This window comes from Pogoniulus pusillus, chromosome 6 (genome assembly GCF_015220805.1).
Source record: "Pogoniulus pusillus isolate bPogPus1 chromosome 6, bPogPus1.pri, whole genome shotgun sequence".
NCBI lineage: Eukaryota > Metazoa > Chordata > Aves > Piciformes > Lybiidae > Pogoniulus > Pogoniulus pusillus.
Window position 1 is genome coordinate 43404336 of NC_087269.1, and position 25459 is coordinate 43429794.

The 25459-nt window shown below is 41.0% G+C and overlaps 1 protein-coding gene across 4 annotated transcripts in view; it reads right to left on the bottom strand.

Annotated features, from left to right (window-relative positions):
- Positions 1-25459, bottom strand: part of SH2D4B (SH2 domain containing 4B) — a 117348-nt gene that overhangs the window by 24100 nt on the left and 67789 nt on the right. For 3 of the 4 annotated variants that reach the window (XM_064145397.1, XM_064145396.1, XM_064145394.1), the window contains 4 exons: positions 25141-25288; positions 14293-14437; positions 8297-8504; positions 6865-6995 (listed from right to left, as the gene is read on the bottom strand). In XM_064145397.1, the coding sequence (XP_064001467.1) occupies positions 6865-6995; positions 8297-8504; positions 14293-14437; positions 25141-25288 (632 nt within the window). The remainder of the gene's footprint in view (positions 1-6864; positions 6996-8296; positions 8505-14292; positions 14438-25140; positions 25289-25459) is intronic. The other variant, XM_064145395.1, reaches the window with a different exon arrangement.

A 25459-nucleotide genomic window follows, 5' to 3' on the forward strand; every position in this document is an offset into this window, starting at 1 on the left:
TGTGAATGTCCCTGCCTGGAAGTGTTCAAGACCAGGCTGGATGGGGCTTTAAGAGTCTGGTCTAGTAGAAAGTGTCCCTGGCCATGGTAGGGGAGCTGGAACTAGATGACCTTTAAGGTCCCTTCCAACCCAAACCATTCTATGATACCTCATTCTGCCTCCATACCAGCATCACATGGTAAAGCTTTACACACAGGTTATTTGTCTACAGAGTCACAAAAATCTCTTCCCTTTTTTTGCCCTACCATATCCTGCTGTTTATCTTCTGTGGCTGAAAGCAGTAAAAGTATCACAATTTACTCCTAACTGGGTGAACTGCAATTAAGCTAAATCAGCACCATAATTTGGGGCAGTTGCATGCTTTTGTCCACTGCATGACTACACACCACACAGGCTGATACTGTGTTTGAGAAGGTTTTGTTTGCTTAGCAGGAAAATAAGTGTTATTTAAAAGGAGATGTCAAACTAATAACTTGCAGTCTTTTGCCTCAAGGTGGGATCAATAGGATTGTGGTTTCTACACTTTGCATAGCAAGACAGAAGGACCAGTAAGACAACCATCTGCTGGGAAAACAGTACAACCTTCTGACCTTGGCTCTGCAAGTATTTGCTATGCTATAAATAGAAAATACTGCAGATAAGAATAGCATAAAATGAAGAAAAGGCATGGAAGCCTCTAAAATACAAAGCATGTTGTTGTTAGTGTGCAGGCAAAAGAACAAGAGCTAGAAGCATGGCTAATAAACAGTTAGATATGGACTAACAATAAGCAGGATATCAGCAATTAGTCCAAGACTAAGGGCCTAGACAGGCCACCTGTGGTATGCTAGAGGGGATTATCAGGAAACATCTATCTACAGCATTTAAAGATACACAGTATGAGCTGAATGTCTTGTGCCGGCAGCTACTGACCCTAAGTGCAACTTGTGCATGGATAAACTAACCAATTAACACATATACAGCTGACACTGACAGCAGAAAACACAAGCCAACCTGTAAGGAGCAGACTGTAGTGGCTGTAAAAGGCTACCATAGTTCAGATTCAGGCTGTTGGACAGATGAACAAGGCCTTCTGCATTCGCTTGGGTCACCATAAACAGCCATCATCATTTCTTCCAGCCTTAGCATAATTAACCTTTGCAGACGTCAGAACTTCTCACTTGAGCTTAATGTCTTATTGAACTTAGTTTCTGTGAAAATGAGTCAGTTTTAAGTCCTTATATTTGGTTTCTTTGCAATAATTCACACTTTTCTATCACTTGTTTTTTTCTGAAGGATTCTTCAATTCCAAACCCTAGCAGCAGAGCTTTCTGTTTAGAAACACCTCTCCTTTTTGTTTTATGTAATGAGATAAAGAAACTCTGACTTGAAGAAGCTGCAGGAACAGAGAATTGATCTCACACAGAGCCCAGGCCAATAAGGAAACAACATATTGTAAAACTACAAGGTAAATACATTAAGCTACTGTGATGGCTTTCACTAAATGAAATCATAATTGCTTACTATGTCACACTCTAGTAGCAGCACATGGAGAAGAAAGCCTTAAAGTGTTTTAAACAAAAGGGGCAAGAAGTTGTCAGAATGTAAGGTAGCTTGATTTTCAACAGTAAAATACTTTTTTTTTTCCATTAAGTGACTGAAATAGACACAATGAAAAAGTCAGTGCACATTCTTCACCCATGCAAAGAATTAACTGGCACAACCTTAACTCAAAAGGGCTTTCAGTAAATCCATGCACTGCATCACCACTGCACCTGACCTATTTGTATGTAGGAAACTGTCGACACCTGAGCAAACTTGTTTCTCCTTTGTGGTCACATGCCTAATCTTTGGAACATAGCTTCTCATTAAAAAGCAGTCAAGAAGGACAGTGTATTGTAAAAGACTTAAGAAAGCTCATTTAACATTAGCAATTAGCCTATTTACATTAATTATTCAATTGCCTCTTTCTACAATTTCCCTGCTGTTCTTCTGTGCTTCCTTTCTCCTTACAGCATGTTGCAGCTCACATTACCTCACTTTAATACTTTCCTCACTTCCAAGGGGAGTCAGGAGTCTAAAACATTTATTTTGTTTGCTAATAATGTGCCTGCATAGACACTTTGCAACTGTAATGGCCCTAGAAAAACAATTCCAAAGCCCTCAAAAGAGCTGACAAACTAAAACAATCATTCTGACCTAACTGGAATGATTTCCTATATGAAGAAAACAGTTCTCAGAAAACAGCACAACATTTCTCATTTTATAAGGAAGAAGCTGAGAGCTAGATTAGAGCTGATGAAGTCAGCTCTAGTATGTCAGTTTAAAGCCTAATATGTTTAATGTTGATTCCCCACAACATCCTCCTCTCTAAACTGGAGAGATGTGCATTTGATGGCTGGACTGTTCAGTGGAAAAAGGAATTGGTTGAATGGTCACATCCAGGAGGTAGTGGTCGATGGGTCAATGTCTAGAGGGAGACTGGTGACAAGTGGTGTCCCTCAGAGGTGTGTACTGAGACCAGTGCTGTTTAATCACAGAAGCACAGAACTTTAGGAGTTGGAAGAGATCTTCAAAGATCTTCTAGTCCAACCTCCCTGCCACAGCAGGGTCACCTAGAGTACATCACACAGGAATGCAACCTTTTTTGGATTAAAAAGTGCATGGCATAGTCTATTGCAAATCTACCATCTTGAAAGCCTTCTGTTTCTAATCTTTCCCAGACAATTGTTCAAAATCCACTTTGACATTCTGTTACTGGTTTTTTTTATATCACACTTGCTCTTTTTTATTTACTTGCATAAATCAGAGACCCACCCAGCAAATGTGTGCAAGGTAACAGGAACACAGTAACTGACAACTTTTATTTTAGCTGTTTTAAACAGCTGAGAGGAGAATTCTCTGATTCCATTCCATGCTTCCCAATTATAGGATGTTTTAGATACCCAACTTTGCACATAGCTATTTTTGATACGTCTCTCAAGAACTGTGGAAGACAGTGGAGAATCTCTTAATCAATTCAGGAGATTTGTAGCAAGATCTGGTTATCTTCCCCCCCAACACAATACTCCATCAGCAACCAGCCTAGAAGGAAAAACTAATTCCTGATGCCTAGGGTTCCGTTTACTTAAAACCAGAGAATCTGTCTGCACACTTTCTCAAATGGAAGTAAAAGCTAGATAATGCCAAAGCAGTGAATTAGAAAGCAGATCATTAGTGTCAAGAAGGCTGTACTTCTGCTAGGTTTACAACACTTGCTTTCTGTCTGCTGAAAATTGTGTTAGCCATCCCTGGCTCCTCTGACCTCAGAGATTATTCAGCATCTGCTTCTTTAAGCATTTTTCAATCCATCCCTCAGCTTGCTCTGATCAGTCTATTTACAGCTTGCCACTCCCTTAGCAAATGACTGCACTGCTATTCTGGCTTCCCTTGATAGCACAGTTCTCCACAACAGAAATCCAGATACTGCAACTACATATTATAACCTTCAGGGCAACTATCTCATGTTTCCAAATCTGTGATATCAACCTCTGAACTTGCCTTTCAACCTCAAGGCAAGTAGAGATCTGATAGTGCCACTATAGATGCTTAGGAAATATGCACACAGCCACTTCACAGATAAAAAACCCTTCTAAATTCTTCATTTTGTCATATCCTGTTATACTCACTGTACACCTGAGAGATCCTTTCTAAATCATGGATAAATAACATCAACAAGCATCAAATGACAATCTCAACTAGAGCTGAAAAAGCATTTAGAGATCAGCCCTGTTACAAACAGTGACACATTTCCATGTTCTTCTGAACTGAATATGCTGAAGAGAAAATGTGAGAGGGAAAAGTCAAACACCTGAAGTTAAAAAAAAAATCTCACAAATCAGTGGGAATAGGAAAAAAAAGAAGAAAAACCAAGTTGATAACAGATTTCAAGCAAAAAAGAAAGGTTAAAGGATGGAGCAAAGACAAAGAGCAAATGAAAATACTACATTTTGGGCACCAGCATCCTTCTGTTAAATACTTCTGAGAGGAAAAGGCCTCTAGTTGCCACACAGAATTTTATTCCCAGTGTCTTATCCCTACAATAAACTGAAAGCTATCATTGATGAATGCTGTGAAAGGGTTTGGCAAAACTCCTCAACATACACTGAAGGCTGGCAACTTGCCTTTTACTTTCCATGGGTTGTACAGAGTTTTGAAAAGAAAATTCCAGTTCAGAGAGAAACTTGGCTAAAATAATGGGCACATCTCCTTTTCTAGCCCTTTTGGGAGACAAACCTCCCATCCTAAACACCAAATGACTTTCCAACTTTCAAAGCATACCAGCAACTGACATCTTGGCAAAGCATGTTTTGAATTCAGATGTACCCCAAAAAAAAAGGTTTACAAGCCTCGATAGAGCCATTAGGGTGCCCTTGTAAATCAGACTCATCTGCTCAGACAGGTTATTAACTTCATGGTTATCAGAATATCAGATTTTACCTTTACATGTAGACCAATTTCTTAGATTTCACAGTCAAAAAAAAATTGAAAGCAAAATTCTTTTCACTCAAACCTAAGGCTATCATTAAATGACACAAAAGAAACAGCAGAGCTTTGTACAAAAGATATAGAATCATAGAACCAACCAGGTTGGAAGAGACCTCCAAGATCATCCAGTGCAACCTAGCACCCAGCCTTAGCCAGTCAACCAGACCATGGCACTGAGTGCCTCATCCAGTCTTTGCTTGAAGACCTTCAGGAACAGTGCCTCCACCACCTCCCTGGGCAGCCCATTCCAATGGGAAATCACTCTCTCTGGGAAGAACATATCCCAAGACAGTCTCAGTGACACCTTAGTCACTTGCTCTGATTCTCCTGTATTTCAGTTTCAGAACTGGGCTTCATTGAACTATGGACATTAAGTGAACATAAGCCTCTTGGAAAAAGGTTCATTGCTTCCCAATGCAACTGAAGTAAACTTCATTTAATGTTACAGTTTCTAAAGGGTTTAAAGATTGACACTTAAAAACTAATATTGTTTTCTTTACAGATTATCCTACACTGAAGGAGTCTATTATCTCATTTTTGTAACACAGATGCTACATGACACTACAAAAAGACCTGCTATTTAGCTTCCACCATTCTGGAAGGTTACAAGACAGATGAACTGTTCACTAAGGGTAATGATGAATCTGATTAGAGCTGCAGAAACCAAAACAGTCTTGAGTGAGAGGAGGACAAGTGAGGTACTTTGTTCACATTTATAGAAGTCAGTGGATAGTCACAGGTTCTTGCCATATAAACAGCATAATCTGAGAAGCTAAAGAAAGATCATTAATTCCTCAGTTCTTGCAGGGTTCTGCACTTTGGCCACAACAATCCCAAGCAGCACTACAGGCTGGGGACAGAGTGGCTGAGAGCAGCCAGGAAGAAAGGGACCTGGGGGTACTGGTAGATAGTAGGCTGAAGATGAGCCAGCAGTGTGCCCAGGTGGCCAAGAGAGACAGTGGCATCCTGGCCTGTATCAGGAACAGTGTGGCCATCAGGATAAGGGAGGTTATTCTTCCCCTGTACTCAACACTGGTCAGGCCACACCTTGAGTCCTGTGTCCAGTTCTGGACCCCTCGATTCAAGAGAGATGTTGAGGTGAGGAGAGGCTGAGGGAGCTGGGGTTGTTTAGCCTGGAGAAGAGGAGGCTCAGGAGTGACCTCATTGTTGTCTACAAGTACCTGAAGGGAGGCTGTAGCCAGGTGGAGGTTGGTCTCTTCTCCCAGGCAACCAGCAACAGAACAAGGGGACACAGTCTCAAGTTGTGCCAGGGTAGGTATAGGCTGGATGTTAGGAGGAAGTTGTTGGCAGAGAGAGTGATTGGCATTGGAATGGGCTGCCCAGGGAGGTGGTGGAGTCACCATACCTGGTGGTGTTCAAGAAAAGCCTGGATGAGGCACTTAGTGCCATGGTCTAGTTGACTGGCTAGGGCTGGGTGCTAGGTTGGACTGGATGATCTTGGAGGTCCCTTCCAGCCTTGGTGATTCTATGATTCTATTAACAGACTAATCCAAAAGCCACTGAAGTTAGTAGAAAGACTGCACAGGTATTAGCTCAAGATCATATGCCTTCATAAGGTGTGAATTATGTTCCTAACTACTCACATCAATTTACACAGATGAGCAGAATTTTTTTTTCCAGAAAATAAAAATCCTTGCTAATACCTATGAAAATAAGACATCTGACCTGTGAACTGGATATCAAAGATTCAGTTGCACAGCACATGCTATACAGGGCAAAAGCTTCAGAGCTTTTAGGAACTTCAGCAGATATGACAGTAAATTATGGATCTGAACAGCATGGTTCTTCCCATTTCATGAGAACTCCCCAAAATCAAACACTTACAAGTCTGTCTGAGGCAAAAAAAATAAATCAAGAGCTTTCAATAATATTTTTTTTGCAAAACCAAGTGAAGAAAAAAAATGCTACCTCAGCTTAAAATGTGCAACAAGGATTAAACAGATACAAGTTCAAGCCCTTGTTGCAAATCAAGTAAAGTGAAAACTTGAACATTAGGCATCCATGTTCCATGTCACTATGTGCAGGTTAATTTTAGAGGCCTCCTCATCCTACCTTTTCTCTCATTCATTCTTCTTGGCTTGCTGTTTTATAGCAAATATACACTGGCAAAAAACTTCCCTGAAAAAAAAACTTTGGTCATACAACTCATAACATAAATTACTTAATCAGAAAAAAAAAAAATCAAATTAGAATAGTAGAAATGATGTAAAAATCTTGTTTTAACAGGAACTAAGTTTCACAGTGTTGGTAGAAACTCCTTGTGATGAAAGCTAGCAAGATTTCCTGACAGTATGCTTGCAGCTCTGTTATAGAAGAACTAAAGAATCAGTGTATTACCATGAAACCACTGTGCAATCCTGTTGGTGTTCCTCTCAAACCCAGCACGTCGAGGGATTTGCTCCTCTTTGAACCAACGAATGATAACGTCTCGGGAAAAGGGTCTAGGAGGACGCTCCCAGGTGTTACTACTGCATTGAAAAGCAAGGAATCACAGGAGAGAATCATACAGAGGATTAGCTGTCTATGAAAGCAAGGGAAAATATCAATCTTAATCTCTTCTTAATGTATTTCTAAACCACACAGGTACAAAAAGATCAGGGCACCAAGGAACAATTGTAACTTTCTCAAACGTGTTAAAATCATGTAGATTTTGTATGGAAACTGGAATACTTGGATTTCACATTTGCATTTGAACTGACACCACTTTAAGTACAGCACTTCAACAATAACACTTAAACAATAAGGGCTGGGTGCTAGGTTGGACTGGATGATCTTGGAGGTCTCTTCCAACCTGGTTTGATTCTATGATTCTATTCTGTGGGAAGCTTTCTCCTGCAGCGAAGCATGAAATGTAAACATCAGGCCCTGTGATGGGAAGTGTCCTTGGGTCTTACTGATTCCCAGGGGCCTAAGCTGGCAACCATGAGCAACCCACGCACAGCTGTCAGGGGGTGGAATCTGCCGGCCCCCGGGGCGGACGCAGCCCCAAAGGGGGCTGACCCTGGACAGCCCCCCTGGGTGGTACTCACAGGTTGTTTACCACAGGTAACCTATCTCTGCCTTACACATAATTTGGGGCCAATCTGTACTGTCCACTTCTGCCAGCCCCAGGCTGGCTGGAAACACCTCCTCTGAGCACTATATAAGACACTGCACTACCCTAATAAAGTTGTACTGATGTACTGATGCACAGATGCCTAGAAGCTGCTGTCTCGAGTCGTCAGTACCCCGATCTCGCCTCTCGCCAGCCTCCGTACCCCGACACTATTCAATCTTTTTTTGTTCTTATTTAATTACTGTTTTTTCTGATCATAGTGGAAAAGCAAGATTTTGGGGATTTCACAGTATCACAGTATTATCAGGGCTGGAAGAGACCTCACAGATCATCAAGTCCAACCCTTTACCACAGAGCCCAAGGCCAGACCATGGCACCAAGTGCCACGTCCAATCCTGCCTTGAACAGCCCCAGGGACAGCGACTCCACCACCTCCCCGGGCAGCCCATTCCAGTGTCCAATGACTCTCTCAGTGAAGAACTTTCTCCTCACCTCCAGCCTAAATCTCCCCTGGTGTAGCTTGAGGCTGTGTCCTCTCATTCTGGTGCTGGCCACCTGAGAGAAGAGAGCAACCTCCTCCCGGCCACAACCACCCCTCAGGTAGTTGCAGACAGCAATAAGGTCAGAGGTGAGAAATAGTTTCTTGAAACAGTGGGGATTGCAGAGACAGCAGTTCAACAAAAAGCTATTTCACTCACTCCTGTACAAACCAACCTGGATGCTGCAGAGAAAGTCAAAGCACTTGCACTACTGTTGTTCAGTTTTATCTCCTGCTCATTATTCAGGCTTGTCCCCTGGAACAAATTGCTCAAGCCTGCCACTTTTCCCTTCTGGATGGCACGCAAGGATTGCCGACGGTATTCATCCCGGGCCCTGCGTGCTTTGTGGCTCCTTTCCTCATCTGCAGCTTTGGAGCGACGCACTGTGTGGAGTGAATTGGGAGGGGTGGGGAGAAGAGACTTTAGAAACACCAAAAGCCATCTACCTCTTTTCTTATACAACAACTTACTGACTTTGTTCTTTATATGACTCAACTTTAGGCAAATTTAAACTACAATGCACTATTGTGCTAGTTTGAAGCTAGCTAGACTGTTTTGGTGAAAAGGACTAGATTACAGGCTGGGAAAGGAAAACAAAATGATGACTACTTCACTCATAGGCTTACTGAGAGATACAAGAAGAAGAATGAAAACACAGATAAGGTACTTCTACTTCTGCTGCTGGGGAGCTCTGAGCTGCATCTCTCTCTCTCTAACCTCACCCTCCATTTCTCTGAGGAATCCACTTTGCTTCCTAATCCCCTGGCTGAACATCCAGTCTTCTTTGGGCCTGGGGTAAGGTTGAGAGGGGTAGGGGGAAGGTGAAGGGGCGATTGGGAGCCTCTCCTGGGGACTCAGGTTTCTGGGAGGGGAGTTGTGTTTCTGTATTACCTTTTACCTTGTCTATTTCTGTCTATAACTGTATATACTGTAAATATCTGCTTATATATTGAGCTAGCTGTAAATAATAAGCTTCATCCAAATTTCCAGAGCTGACTGAGTCTAGTCTGGGTGATTTCTAAAGTGTGGGGGGGCAGGGAACACCCAAACCATCACACTTTTCTTTTCATTATCCTCAGAAACTTCTTCCCTGTATCTTTAGGAGTTGTGCAGTACAGCTCTGCTGTATATCTGTGTTGCAGTGTTATCTCAAATTTCTTTTGAAACTCTGTGAATGGTTTAGGGACTTTGTGTGAGGAACATAATCAAAGACACTGGCATCAGTAACTGGCTTTGGTGACTGTGGGAAAAATGCCCAAATTACTGTGGGACAGGAATGCAGGTTAATTCAATGCTCTCTATTAGCACTGCTGGCAAAGATCTAATATAAAATCTTTTGATATAGACGAGGAGTAATTCATACTGTGCTGCAGCTGAACTTGAGCACATAAATTGTGAAAGACCAGGAATTCCCCATTCTGTATAATCTATTTAGTGCTTTTTTGAGGAGCTGTGAGCTGTAGTCAGAGCTATGTGAAAGCAGGAAGAGAAGAAACAAGCACTTGTTATGCTATGAATATGCAGCCTTGTTAAAAAATTATTTTGTTTCAGCTTTACCCTTGTTAATAATTCTTGGAAGCTTATTTAGGAGCAATTCAAAATGACTACTCATTGGATAAAATCCAATCTTCACATCTTCTGAGCACACAGTGTTTTCCCCTTTCATAAATGGAAAACAACTTTCCACAAATGGGTCCAGTTCAGTAATTATCTTCTCAGAAGGCATTTGAGTAATCCCATCTCTATTTAAGAGCATAATCTGAGATGTACTGAAGTTCAGAGAGCCCATAGTTAGTATTGACTACTTAGTGAATGTAGAGCTGAACTGGGGACTTTCTTTTAAAATTCAGCTTTTTATCAAATGTGCTTGCCAGTAATCTCACTCATTTGAATTTCTCCAGAAGATATGTAGCAAATTAACATAAATTGCTTCAAAATTCAGGCAAAAATAAGTTTCTAGACACAGTTTGTAAAAGAACATAAAAATACAGCAATATAAAAGCTATAATGAGTCGGTCTGGTATCTTACTTCCAACAGAGACCAAAAGGGGGTGCTCAGGGAAAGACATAAGAAGAGATCAACCTTTTTTACATTTTTGCTGGAATCATTTTTATCTGGAGATGAGTACAGCTGGTCAAATGCTATCTGAGTACTTCATTGCTTGATGCAGATTACAGGGTTTAATAAGTGTACTAACAGAATGCATTGTGTCATATTCAAGCAGATGAATATTTATGCTACAGTTTTTCTTTTTATGCTTGCAGATTCCTTTTCTGCTGTCTCAGAGAGAGGCCACACTTAGAAACAATACAAGGTATTATTTATGGAACACTCTAGAAACATACAAGATGGAACAGCCTGCAGAAAGGAACAGAACTAATTAGAATATATACATTCCTCTATCAAAGCTTAGCCTTAATTCTCTCTTCATAGTTTCAAAGAGTAAGAGCCTTGAACAGAGGACTCTTGGAATCATCTTTTTCTACTATTCCTCTTCTCATTTGCCAGTCAATATACTTGCTCCACATCCTAACTCACAACTGCCCTTTAAAACACCTCAGCATCTATTTGTGATATAGAATAAAATAACATAATTACTCTTGATTTTTTTTTCCTTTAGTATTGATTCCTCAAGTGACTCTACCTTCCTTTGTCATTTAGCATATTGAAAAGCACTAAAATCATGCATTTCAATTAACACAGTGGTTTTATGGGCTTTTATTGTTATTCAGCACAATCAGATGAACAGCAGAAGTGAATTGAACTGAACAACAGAAACTAATATTAGCAACACTTTGCTTATTGCCTTGGCAGTAAACAGCAGAGAGATAATGTGATGAGGAGAGATGAATCCTCATCGTGGCCTGAATTCTGTCTACTAAATAAATTAGTAGTGTCATCAGTATCATTGCCACATTTACTATCCACAATAGCTGCTATAGAACTGCTGTTCCTCTCCAGTACTGACCCCCAGTGCTGCTGCATATGAAGGGCTGACTTCAAGGAAGTAAGAAACAAAGGAGCCTGGCCTTGTTCCTAATGAACAGTACGGTTTCCATTGCAGGTGTGTGGAAACAAATGATGTTATTACATCTGCTTGTAATCCTCTTATGCTTTGCAAAGATGACAAGTGGATAGCTTTGCCTAACTTGACTAAATATTTCTTTTGGATGGACATTGAGAGGAAATTTGAAGACACAATTACTATAAAAAGGGAAAAATAATCTGGAACTGATATCAAAAGTGAATAAACCTGGTGAACATGAGGTACTAGTTCATTCCACAGCAATTTCTCATGTTCCCACTCCCAGTTACTTACTATTGCCTGTCTGCTGGAGGTTATTGCTTCTGCACCAAAATTAAGGAAAGGTAAGATGTTAGCATTCCTCAGGAAGCTCAGTGAAAGTCTGATGGGATAGTTCAAACCAGCCAGGAACTAGTTTCAGATATGGCACTAAACACTGCATCTGCTTATCTTGAGTTGTCACACCCTTTTGCTAATGGAGCACAATTCTAAGCCCTCAAACCAAATGGGATAAATTGAGACACTGAGATAAGTATAAGAGGATAAACACGGATGTGATACACTTTAGTCATTAGTCTGCAGTTAGTTTAATGCTAAATCAATTACTGATAACAGCATAAACTCCAGCAGCACAGAATTTATAGTAGGCTGCAAACCCAAACTGCAGTGCTGCCCGCTAAAGGTGCTCTGCTTTTGTTTCGCCGTGGCAGTGCTAACAGTGGTGATCAGCTAGATAACTTGTGATTATGTGAGCTGCTGTTGGTCACCCTTTTGACCACAACCAGACAAGTCCATGGGTATTGAAGCACACAGAATGAAGGTGATAGAATTCCTTTGGAGCATACAGAATGCTCCAAAGGTTAGGGGAGAAAAATGCTGGCTATAGATTATAGTCATCAGCATATGATGCAGCAAAAGTGTTCTAACAGATAAGAATCACATTACAGAATTCACGGTCAAGTGCCTTTCACAGCTCATTCCTTTCTTCTCTGCCTTCTCCTATAACTCCACTTTTACATTTCTTGTATCTGTCCCTGTACAGTCAGTACTCCTTGAGAAAACTGAGATGAAACTTTAAAACCTCAGTTATCTCTTGATTGTAATAGTAGGAAAACAGAGACAATTTTATTCATGTTTATAGTATTTTGGTTTATTTCCAATGTCAGTGCAAAGAAAAGTTGGATTTATTAATTCATTTGTTTGTTTTTAATGTGGTTGCAAGTGTATTTTATCATCACAGAAATGTTTAAGCACATAATACCATCCTCTACACTAGTTTGCCAGCTGATGCTAATTGGTGATGTCTCATTCTAAAGATAAACTAAAGAGATATTTTTTTCCCAACTCGTTCTGCTCTTAAACCCCAAATATACAGGAAGCTTTCTCTTTTCCAAATAAACATGTACACCTGGATTTAGAAAATCATCCAGGAAACAATTATCTTCTCTTTACTGACAGTATAATATTGGCAAAAATGAGCATAGCCTACCATGAGCTGAAAAAATTACACCAGTGTACCTCCAGGGACAGTGACTCCACCACCTCCCTGGGCAGCCCATTCCAATGCCAATCACTCTCTCTGCCAACAACTTCCTCCTAACATCCAGCCTAGACTTGCCCCAGCACATCTTGAGACTGTGTCCCCTTGTTCTGTTGCTGGTTGCCTGGGAGAAGAGACCAACCCCCACCTGGCTACAACCTCCCTTCAGGTAGTTGTAGACAGCAATGAGGTTCCCCCTGAGCCTCCTCTTCTCCAGGCTAAACACCCCCAGCTCCCTCAGCCTCTCCTCATAGGCTTTGTGTTCCAGGCCCCTCACCAGCTTTGTTGCCCTTCTCTGGACACGTTCCAGCACCTCAGCATCTCTCTTGAATTGAGGAGCCCACAATTAGACACAGTACTCAAGGTATGGCCTGATCAGTGTTGGTTACAGGGGCAGGATAACCTCCCTCATCCTACTGGCCACACTGTTCCTGATACAGACTGGATGAGGCACTTGGTGCCATGGTCTAGTTGACTGGCTAGGGCTGGGTGCTAGGTTGAACTGGATGATCTTGGAGGTCTCTTCCAACCTGGTTGTTTCTGCGGTTCTTTATATATAGATTTAATTGAAGTTGTACAGAATGAGCCACTATCACATCAAATGCAGGTACTAGGACTTCAGTAATTAGTCCTCAGAAAATCCTGAATCTATGCCTAAACCCATAAACTCACTGCATATTTTGAAACGTTATTTTACTTCATTCAGGAAATAAGTAACAGTGGTTTTTTTTCTTGCCTCATGAGGTATTTCATGCAAAAGGTACTGACTATCAGTTCCTTGTAACTCCATTTTTAGGATCAGTTGTCTAGCTTTTGTGTTACATATAATTAATACACTAATCCCACAAGCTAATTTTTACCAATCATTACATTTCCTTTTTCTACAGAGTAATAAGACCAGTATAAATGTAGGAAACAAAAAAATATTGTTCCCACCAAAAGTGGCACAATTCTTATCAGAAAGAAATTTCCTACTTCTAAAGCCAGCTATAGACTCAATCACAATAACTTATTGAGTCTTATTTACTCATGTGGGCCTTTATCTACAGTATCTATATATACATATAAGTAGTAATATATTTGTTCTGCTCCTTACAGACATTAAGAACTCACCAATGTATTTTTAAATTAACTGAAGTTATGATATTAACAGCTTCAGGCTGGCTATTATTATTTGCCATAATCTTTTGAAATGAAGTGAGTTTCAGTATTGATGTCATAGTTTGACCCCATCACTATTTGGAAGTAATTAAAATACAGCTGAAGACAGATTTTACTTCTTCAGAGATAGCTGGGAACAAGCTGCTGAAATAACTGTATTCAGAAGAGTACTAAGCCAAAGCTGCTAATTACATTAGATAATAATTAATGATCTCAGTCATTGTGCACAATAAATTTTCTATAAGGCATTGATGTGAATTATTTCTGAGAAAGAAATGTGCAATCACAATATCTGCTGTTTGTAAGGTCAAGTGGACAATTTCCTGCAAAACAGCATAGAATTTTGCATTGCTCTAGGCAGAACAGACTGTCGTTCCCATTTTACATGTCTCTTCTTATTTGGTTTTAGAAATGGATTAATCCTGTGAAGGTAATTTTACTTACACTGCTCTTCCCACTCCTGGTCATCATCACTGTGTTGACTATGCTGCTGAGCTTGCTTGAGGCTTAGATACAACTCTTTTGCTCGGATTTCCTCCTGCTGCCTTATTAGTTCTTCACCTTTTTGTCTTTCCTCTTCTTCTCTTTTCTAAAACAAAAATAGAAGTAAAGCAGAGATGACTGAAGACAGAAGAGAATGGATACTGCTTCAGTTCCTTCTATCCACAGAGCAGCTACATTACCTGGGACAAATCACTGTCTCTTCTAACTTAACCACAACAGGCATAAGAGAAGTTTCCTACTATTCAAGAATTTCTGAGGCAAGTATGTTTTGAGATGAACAGATATCACAGGAATAAGGAACATATAAGTATTTAAGACCTGAAACCTATTTAAGACCTAGCACAGGGCACTAAAGCCTCTGCTATCCTACAATCCACAAGTGATGATCATTTTAAGTCGACACACTCCTACTGGAGAGATCACTGTCACCCAGCATAGGCATCATCTGCAGAACCTGTAGAAATCACAAATGGATTTACTGATAGTGTAGCAGCTGTGACCAGGTGTTACCATAACCAACACAAAGAATAATGTTTTCCAAGTGTCATCATAAAAATTAGATCCTTCAGAACACACCAGTCACTATGCAAAATAGAGCTATAAGTAACAAGTAACATATAAAAATGGTCCCTTCCAAGAAGGCCTTAAAGGAGATAGAAATATTATAATGATTTCTTCTGCAGCTGGCTTTCCACATATCATCAATAACACAGGAGCTTGGTTAATGCAGAAATAGGAATCCTTATCAGTGTTCTAATAAGTTTATTCATTATTCAATAGAATGTCCCTAAAAGACCTAAACCTGAACTGCATGGAGCATTATTCATTTTATTGAAATACCTTAATAATGAATAAGAACAAGTTTTTATTTAACTTTCAAATGGAAGCAATGTTATATACCCTTTTGGGCAACAAACTTCTGGATAAGAATTTAGTAATAAGTCACTAAGCAGAATCAGCCTGAATTCCTACCACCTGATTACCTAACAAAGGGTAAGGGAAGCCCCAAAGCAGGCTGTGAGTTGTTGGAAAATGAATCCTACCAAATTTCTAGGGCGAGGCAACTGAAACCTGGTGAAGCCCTGCTTTTTACACACATAGGTTTTAAGAGCAGCTTTTATTTGTTAAAGCCCAGAAATGGGATTTCACAAGAACTTTGAATTTTACTAAAATTGCTCCCTTTTGTTAGGATTTTAATGTTTCATTGCAATGGGACCAACAATAGTCAGACACAGGGGAGGAAAAGCAACAACAATCAACCAAACAAAACACTACACACACCACCACCCTGATTACTTAGGAGTGGAAAGCAATTTTCTCAAACACACCAACACATTCTATCAATCAGCTAGCTGATACACTTGAGCAAATGGCTCTCAGTAACAGACTTTGTATTGGTATTTCTTTTTTTTCTCAAGATATGGTATGATGTAAAGCCTGAAGAATGTGTTCAGATGGGACTGCTCCACTCTCAGAGGGGAATCAGACATACTGAGCTTCCTTATTATATCTCATGTGTACACTGTGAACTTTGTGGAAGGGTATATTTTCTAAGTTTGAAAGCAAACTCTTATCATATCAGTATTCACACAGTATCACAGTATTATCAGGGTTGGAAGAGACCTCACAGATCATCAAGTCCAACCTTTTACCACAGAGCTCAAGGCTAGAACATGGCACCAAGTGCCATGTCCAATCTTGCCTTGAACAGCTCCAGGGACGGCGACTCCACCACCTCCCCAGGCAGCCCATTCCAGTGTCCAATGACTCTCTCAGGGAAGAACTTTCTCCTCACCTCAAGCCTAAATCTCCCCTGGCGCAGCCTGAGGCTGTGTCCTCTCGTTCTGGCGCTGGCCACCTGAGAGAAGAGAGCAACCTCCTCCTGGCCACAACCACCCCTCAGGTAGTTGTAGACAGCAATAAGGTCACCCCTGAGCCTCCTCTTCTCCAGGCTAACCAATCCCAGCTCCCTCAGCCTCTCCTCGTAGGGCTGTGCTCAAGGCCTCTCACCAGTCTATTTTAATTAAGTACTACAAAGAAGAGAGGAGAGATTGTTAAAATAGGGCCCAAAGCTGACTTCTGTTAGTCTCTAAACTTAATCTGTGGGTTCAGAGATGCAAAACCGAGCTTCCACGATGTTGCTCATAATCCTGAAGAAAGTAATTTGCGTACCTACTGTTTTAACACATCAGTTCATTCAGTTCAGTGTTCGAAGACGTTGCTTACATCAAAGTGTGCATCAGGTATCAGTGTCATAATTCAGCCTTTTTTTTTTAGGCTTGTGAGAGTCTAAATTCTCTCTCTTGTTCATCAACAAAGATAAAGATTGCATCTTTCTCCCTAACCCACAAAGATAAAGATTGCCTTTGTTAACTTTCGGGACTCAGACTGGGTGCTTGGCCTAAAGCTCAGGGATGCAAATCAACAGACAACGCCTTGGGAACTCCTGGACCTCAGTCTGGCTGGAATGCTCAGGATGCCTACATCTTATCTCAGCTACCCCGAAGAGAAAAGGCTTCTGTGTATTCAGGGTATGGACAGGCACAGTCAGGGAGGGGGCAGAGACCCTCTCCCCGGTGGCACAGGACCCCTGCGAATGCATGAGGATACACAGGAAGGTTTCCTGGGGAGCTGCAGCTGGACACCGAGCAGACAGCTGTATAAAAGGCAGGAGGAAAGCCTGCCAAAGGGGGGCACTCCCACCAGACCACCATGGGTGCACTTCTACCAGACTACCAGGTGTGCATTTCTACCAGACTACCAAGGGCAGACCTCCACCAGACCACCAAGTGCACCTCCACCATACTACCAGAGCTGCACCACCACCAGAAGAACCCCTGATGAGCTCCACCGCAGATCATCCCTGGACCACGCACCTGTCTTTCTCTCCCACCCCATCTGCGACTGAGGGTAATGTGATTCCAGCTCTTTTCCTTCCCTGCTTCTTCTCTTCTTCTCCATTGTTCTCTTTATCTCTCTCCCCTCTCTCTCTGTCCCTCTGTTTTGTCCAATCTTATCCTTTAACAGTTTTGTGGTGATCTATGGTCTCTTTTGCACCTTAATTTCACAACTCAGAAATCCATAAGAACAGATCTTGCTCCTCTGAACAGAGATATTGTTAATCTCTGTTCTCTGGACCTTGACAAAGCTTAAAGGGACTGAACTATCCAAAAGCTATATTAGTTCAGTGAATAAATATATTAATTGATTAACACTTCCTCAAAGAAAATAGTTTGCATTTTACAATACATGCGTAGTGCTCATTCAGAGGTTGTCTGTCCTACCTTAGCACCTGCCAGGCTACAAATACCAAACACAACCTGAATACAAATGTCCAAAAAATGCTGTAACTCTCATAAGAGGGACTCATACATATTTTCCCAATGGTGAAACAGGCAACTGGGTCACAGAATCACAAACCTTTAGAGGTAGGAAGGGACCAACACCCTTGCCAAGGCAGGACCCTGTAGGGTAGTTTGCACAGCAATGCATCCAGGCAGGTTTTGAAAGTCTCCAGAGAAACGGACTCCACAACCTCTCTGGGCAGCCTGCTCCAGTGCTCTGTCACTCTCATTGTAAAGAAGCTTCTCCTCATGTTGAGATGAAACCTTGTATGTTCCAGTTTGTAGCCATTGCTCCTTGTCTTATTGCTGCTGACCACCAAAAAGAGATTGGCCCCATCCACTTGACACCCATGCCTCAGACATTTATAGGCATTGATAAGATCTCCTCTCAGTCTCCTCCATACTAAGCAGCCTAAGGTTTCTCAGTCTCTCTTCATAGGGGAGATGCTCAAGTCCCCCAGTCATCCTCGTGGCTCTCTGCTGGACTCTTTCCAACAGGTCCCTGTCTCTCTTGAGCTGAGGAGCACAAAACTGGACACAGTATTCCAGATGTAGTCTCACTAGGGCAGAGTAGAGGGGGAGAAGAACATCCCTAGACCTGCTGGACACATTTTTCCTGATGCACCCCAGGATGCCACTGGCTCTCCTGGCCACAAGGGCACATTGCTGTCCCATGGAGAACTTGCTGTCCACCTGTACTCCAAGGTCTTTCTCCACGCAGCTGCTTTCTAGCAGGGCAGCCCCCAACCTGTACTGGTGCCTGTTGTTATTCCTCCCCAGACCCTGCACTTGTCCTTATTGAACTCCATGTGGTTTACCTTCACCCAGCTCTCCAGCCTGCCCAGATCTGGTTCGGCTGCACAGCCTGATGGGCTGTCAACCACATACACCACACACCCCACCCCAATTTTGTATCATCAGCTGTTTGGTTGGGAAATAGAAAAAAAAATGTTGTTATTTGTCAAGTTTGAGTAAAAAATACATGTTTGTATTTAAAATAGACAACACTGCACTGAAAGAATGCAGCTACCACTTCATCTGCTTCTCCCTGTGAACCTAATCCTGCACATCAGACATCTTCTGCCTGACAGCTGGGTGAGATCTTACTGCATGCCATGATGGTCTCAGCTCTTCCAGAATAATTAGGAAAGTGGCAATTCAGTACATAGCTGCAAATTGCTGGGAAATACCAACCTGCTCAACAACACACACTGGCAATTCAGTAGGCAGCAGTAATCCTCTTGTTTTAACTCCACTGGAGAATTTGAACATGCTAAACGAGCTTATCTAGCCCCTGGCATTTGAGCGTTTACTACAGACATGTTACTGTAAATTTGTGCTTTGCAGTGCTTGATAGCTTTACTAGAGTCAGCTCTAAGTAATATTTAATATTAGTCATTGCTGTCTTCTAATGATTCAGCCCAGTGCAAGTGAGAAGAGATTAGGTCAGCATTCAGACTTTGCTGCAGAGACATTTCTACAAATGCACTGAAGAAAACCCAAAATACAGACCTTGGATTTTTTGCAACGGAAAACAGAGCTTCTGCCTGTCATGTCTCTTGGGGTCTCTCTGGGGAGCCTTACAGAATGCAGGGCAGCTGAAAGACTGGTGTCCTGCTCAGGGCAAAATATACAAGGCTGTGATGGTTTGGGTGTTACCCACCCCCCTACACACGTTGGAAATCACCCAGACTAGGCTCAGCTGCTCTGGAAATTGAATATACAAGCAGATATTTACAGTATATACAGTTATAGACAGAAATATACAAGGGAAAAGGTAATACAGAAACACAGCAGCCCTCTCAGAAACCTGAGTCCTTAGGAGGGGCTCCCACCTGCCCTTCCACCTTCTCCCACCCCTCTCAACCTTACCCCAGATGTTGCCTTGTGCCCAAGGAAGACTGAAGGGTTGGCCACAGGGATTAGGAAGCAGATGGATTAATCACAGAGACGGCAGGTTAGGTTAGAGATGTAGCCCAAAGCCCAAACAGAGAGTGACTGTCTTACTTATATTTACATTCTTATACATCTCAGCAAGCTTATGAATGAAGTAGACATCACCATTGTTTCCCTTTCACAGCCTGTAATCTAATTCCTCTTACCAAAACATTCTAGCTAGCTTCAAACTAGCACAGAGGCATATTTGTTACAGCAGACCTCTCAGAAGCAAAGTGTACCTTGGATTCCCTCAGTGCTTCAGGCTGGCAATCTGAGAGGGGCACCTAGTCACCTGCATTACAACTGCTGTGGAACTCCTGAGACCCCTCAGCATCTGCTCCTGAATCAGGGCAGATACTCAAGCTACCTGGCCACAGAGCTGACAGCATAGTTTGTTTTTAGATCCAAGCCCTCAGAACTGTCTGATCTGAGGACAGGAATCTCTGAGCTCCAGGGCAGTCTGTTCTCAGCAAAGGTGACACAGCAGGCTGCATTCAGAGAGCAAACTCACCTGACACTTTCCAACAGAGCTGTATCAGCAGAAATACATCCAACCTGTCCCCAGCCTTCTTTCTGAGAAACTTTTCTCACTTGTCTCAGAAAACAGTGTGCTTGCAAAGACATTGCTTTCTTCTCTGCTACCAGTGTCTCAAACAGATGTGGAACACTTCACTGTGTATGTGTGTGCACAGAGACAAAGGACCAAAATGCAGCCATGCTTTATGTACAGGAAGTTACAATTGAGTCATGGATATGGCCCAGGATGTGCTATTCACGTGGCTCCTATAGGGAGGTAATGATACACTCTGTTTCACAAAGATGCTCTTTTAGATGAGATAGGAAACAAAGCAAAGGACTATTCTCAACTGGGAGAGATCTGAGATTCATCTCCTGGGTAACTGTTGTAGATCCTGGGACAGTCTGCCAGAAGTTTGTTTCAGGATCTTAAGTACTCCTCACAGCTTTAATTCCTGACAGGTAAACTGTCTTCATCAGCAGTTCAGATTTTCCCATTTTTACCCATGGGAAATAAGAGCTCTGATAAATTTTACTAGCAATCCAGAATAAATACAATGACTTCAGCAGCACAATTATTACCGATGTCACCAGGGAAAAGATTTTTCTTTAACATTAATATCACAATTCCTCACAAGTAGGAGAGAAAACCTGGAGACCTGATTCTCAGCAGAAATGCTAACAGCTGCCTTACTTTCAGAATCATTCAATAGCTCTGTGGGGGGGGGGAAATATTTCTGAACTGTGGTCACACAAAAGAAAATGAGGCATTAGTGAATTATTTTAATTGAATTGAAGGAATCCAGTTGAGGCATTTTCAGTTTGAACTGGATGCCAAGCCCATCAAGAAACTGTTGTCATATTCCTGAATTCTGAGTATGCTATCCTTGGGAAAGATTTCAGTGTTTTCTTGGCACAGCAAAGCACAGAGGTGAACTTACAGCTTATTTGCACTTAAAAATGTCCAACAGGCCCATTCAAGGTTTTGATGTTTACTCAGAGACTAGAAGGTTGGGTGTTTTTCAGATCAAGACAGAATGCTTAGTGCTGTATCATAAGAAGCCCACTATTCTGTAAGCTGTGATGGTAACATTCTACTTTATTCCTAAACTCTATACCTGGCAGCAGCTGCCTGAAGAATCAGCACTTTTGGGCACAATTAAGCACTCAGATGTGTTGAAAACCCATCTAAGTTAATAGGACTGAAGTGTGTTCATTCTATTAAGCATAAGTTGTCCTTAATAAGGATTTTCTGAGCTGTAGCACTGGTTATTCTGTCTTCTTTCACAGAATTGGAAATGACCAAGACATAGAGCCTTGAAAAAGCTCACTTCACTCACTCCAATCCCAACTGGAATTAAAGACTGTGAACTTGCATTAAAAAACATAGTTGCTCTTTTGTTGCCCATTATGAGAATAAAGATTATTCCTCTTTAAGTCCTATTCTCATCAACACTCCTAGTAAATATTTTTTATGTATGAGGAAAAACAATGTCCTTAAAAGTTTATATGCAGTTTTGCTTAACACACATTTCATCCCCCAAGGAATTTTTAAGAGGCAATACAATTTTACTGTCAGCTGTGCTTATGTTGTTATATAGGGCAGGTATCTGATATTGTCATACAGAGAGTACTTTAAAATTAATGTCCTCTTGCTTTAAGTAGAGCACATGAAGAACAAGCTGAGAGATAACTCTTATTTCTAAACGTAGCTGGAGCATACCCCCTATCCAGGGCTGGCTGACATACCTTTAATTTCCCTCAGCTCTCCACAGAGTTCACAACTCTTAATGACAGCAACTGGAAATCACGCCTATGATCGCATCGCCTTTGTGAATTGGCAAAGAGATTAATGAAAGTAATTGTCTCTTTTAGTTGTCCTTGGCAACAGGTGTGTAAAAAATAAGCTGTCCTTAAACTGCAAAAATAGAGCTGTCAACATATATATTCTAGCATCATAAATTAAAGGCATTTCTGCTTAAGAAATATCAAAGAAAGCAACACTTTTCTCACAGTGCTGGAAAAGGGCACTGGGATGATCATACACTTTGATAGGTGAGATATCATTTTTCTAGTGCAGACAGCCCTAAAGCCCTGTGGTAGGTCAAGAGGAGTAAAAGGAGTGTTCGTGATACCATGTGGTTAGAAAGCAAACACAACAGCAAAAAGGACAGAGTTTCAATCTCCCAAGTAACAATTCTCCAAGATGAAGCATTATCAGAGACTGAACTTTTCCTACCCTAGTCTGGAGACTGCTTTGAACACAGTGTGGTCATCATCATCGAAGGATGATTACCAATGTATTAAATATTTTAAGCCTATTAAAGTGGGCTTGATAACTGATCTGCATCTCATTTCACACTCTGAATCATTCATGAAAGGCCCATATCTTCATGATTTCAATGACTGCAGTCATACATGAATAGACTTATTAATCCACCTTTTCCCCCAACGCCTAAGTTCTATTCACTATTTGTAGTTGAAGGGAGATACCAGAAATATAACTTTCTATTTTCCTTTTTAGGTACTTTTCCACTCATTTAGCTTGTAAATATTTCATGTACTTCTTTCCACTGAACAAGAGTAGTTGTAAAAAGAGTAAAATGGGAAGGAGAAGGAAAATCAAGTGAGCTTTAATAAGCCAGTGGACAGAGAAGTTAACTCCCCCATATTACTCTGAGAGATTTTCCTGCCTTTGAAATGCCTTTACTGGCTTTAAGTAGTTCTACAGCACATTGGTACATGAACTGCTTTTTCAAGACCAAGCACTAAAGTGCTTTTCTGAGTAACAAAGGTGTGGTGTTATAGTATCAGAGATCAGTCCTGCATTTGGATCTCTGCTGGTAGAGCCCTGCTCATCCAAGTCCCTCCTAACAGACCTCAAATTATAGACCTGCTTGAAGATTCAGGGCTGGAAGTGTCACTAGACTGTGCTGTCAGATTAACACAGTGAACTCTGGGAATACACTTAATAAAATGTTTTAAAAGCAAGCACTGCCTATTATCTTTTCTCCAAACTCATCTTTGAAGCCAAAGAGTTCATTTCTAATGGGTCTTTTCTGAAAGCATTTTGTTCCATTTATTTAAATTTTTGTAAACACTGTCTTAAAATGCCTGATTTAAAGGAAGCCATAGGGGAAAAGAGCTTCTGTTTCTTTGATAAAATAAAGATGTTGGCAGCTTTATTATAAGGGCTAAAGATATTCTGGCCAAAGGTTAGTATTTGAAATTCAAAGTAGAAACTGAAGCAAATTCTCATCCCACATACAGCAATTCTTGTTCCTTCCAGGCACACAGCTGGATGGAGAATACCTGCTCACTTGCCAAGAAATAGCAGGAACAGAGCAGAACTCAGTGACATCCCTTTTAAATTGCATCAACAACTGAAAGACTAATTTTCCTTCACAGAAAATTCTGACTGCTGGCCACTCACAAGTTGATCACTCTGCTTTTTTAAACAAGTCTATTTCAAACAGAGCAGTAACAGTGAGCTTGTGGACATTTACCCCATCAAGCACACCATAAGGTAGTGATAGAGATATAAATGTATAGTGTATAGGTCTCTCTTCAGGATGGCCTTGCTTTCCAGAAGGCAGAGGAAGGAGCATTTAATTCATTGGTCTGTTTATTATTCATGCATTAATAAAGCACTTGAAAAGTAAGTTTTCATTACTCACTGACACCAAATTTCCAAGGCCCTGATCTCTCCTATGAATCCAAATTAATTGTGTAAAGGTAAATCAGCAGCTTTGCGCAGAAGAGGCAACAGGAACCACCCTTGCTACATAATCACCCTCAAAGCCCAGAGCCACAGTTTATAGAATGGCAAGTAACTTGGTGACTGATTTGCAATCAAACCACATACATTGCCCATTGGAATGGGCTGCCCAGGGAGGTGGTGGAGTCACCGTCCCTGTAAATGTTCAAGAAAAGCCATGGTCTGGTTGACTAGACAGGGCTGGGGGATAGGTTGGACTGAATGATCTCAGAGGTCTCTTACAACCTGGTTGATTCTATGATTCTGTGACTTGCCATCAAGTTTTTCAGCATTCTTTCCATCACAGAGGGACAAGACAGGTGTCTGTCTGCACTTTCTGCACCTTGAATCAGCTCCCAGGAAGGGAAAAATGACATAGCAGGCTGTCAGCAGGGGAAAAGCATGTAGACAGAAGTTATGAGATGCAGATTTCCTAGGAGTGGTGTTTTGCTATGGGCTTTCTCCATGGAAACCCAGCCTCACCAATGCAGTCTTGTGCAGTCCCAGACTCAGAAGACTGATGATTTCCCTGCACACTAAACCAATTCTATTTTGTTTTCTCATTTTTAAACAAGATTTTATCTTTATAAAGTAATATAAGAAGGGTATACAGAGGTCATCTTTTCCTGTTCAGTTTTTAAATTGTTATTTTAAACAATGGGGGGGGGGGGGGTGGAGGGGAAAGGGACCATTTTCAAATTAATTACAGTCCTACAACTCAGCTCAAAAAAAATTATGATTAAGTAAATAAAAATCAGGCAAATTAACTTCTCCCAGCAAAGTCAATTGGACTTTTGCCACATACTGAGTAGGACAAAGATCCACCTCTCATTTTCTTAAAGAAAACAATGACAGAACATTCAAGTTAAATATGTGAACAGATCATCCAAAATACATTCAAGCAAATGAACTTAAAATGAGACATTTCACAATTGTACAGTTTTCACCCTAGCATGATTCACTCTACACAGCTGACTGAACAATTCTGTTAATGTGGGAGATGAATAACCAGCTTGATTGTCCTGACACTTCTGAATGAGATATGTAATTTTTTTGCACCACTCACCCAGCTGCTCTGGTGAACACCATGCAGCTATTTGTACATTCTAGAATGAAAAAAAAAATACAACTCTGTTTTTTAAAGCTTATTAATAGACAAACTTAAGGCAAGAACTTTGACTCCATATAAAACCACTATCAAAAAAAAAAAAAGCAAAACTCATGCATGCAAACCTTGAGTTCCTCCTGAATTTTTTCCTCCTCCAATTTGGCAGCTTTCCGATCTTCTATTTCTATTTTCCATTTCTCTGCTACTATTCTGGCTTTTTCTTGAGCCATAGCATCTCGGAATTTCTTTGTAATTTCAGCTTCTTTCTGTCTCCTTCAGAAAAGAATTCATGGAAAAATCATTTAAGACATTGATTATTTTTAAGACTCTATGAATATACACAAGAATCCCAATGTATTTAGTGAGAGGTCCACCACAAATCAGGTATGAGGAAAATAAGCAGAAAGCAGGCATTTACAATTTTTGATAAACAACTAATTAAAA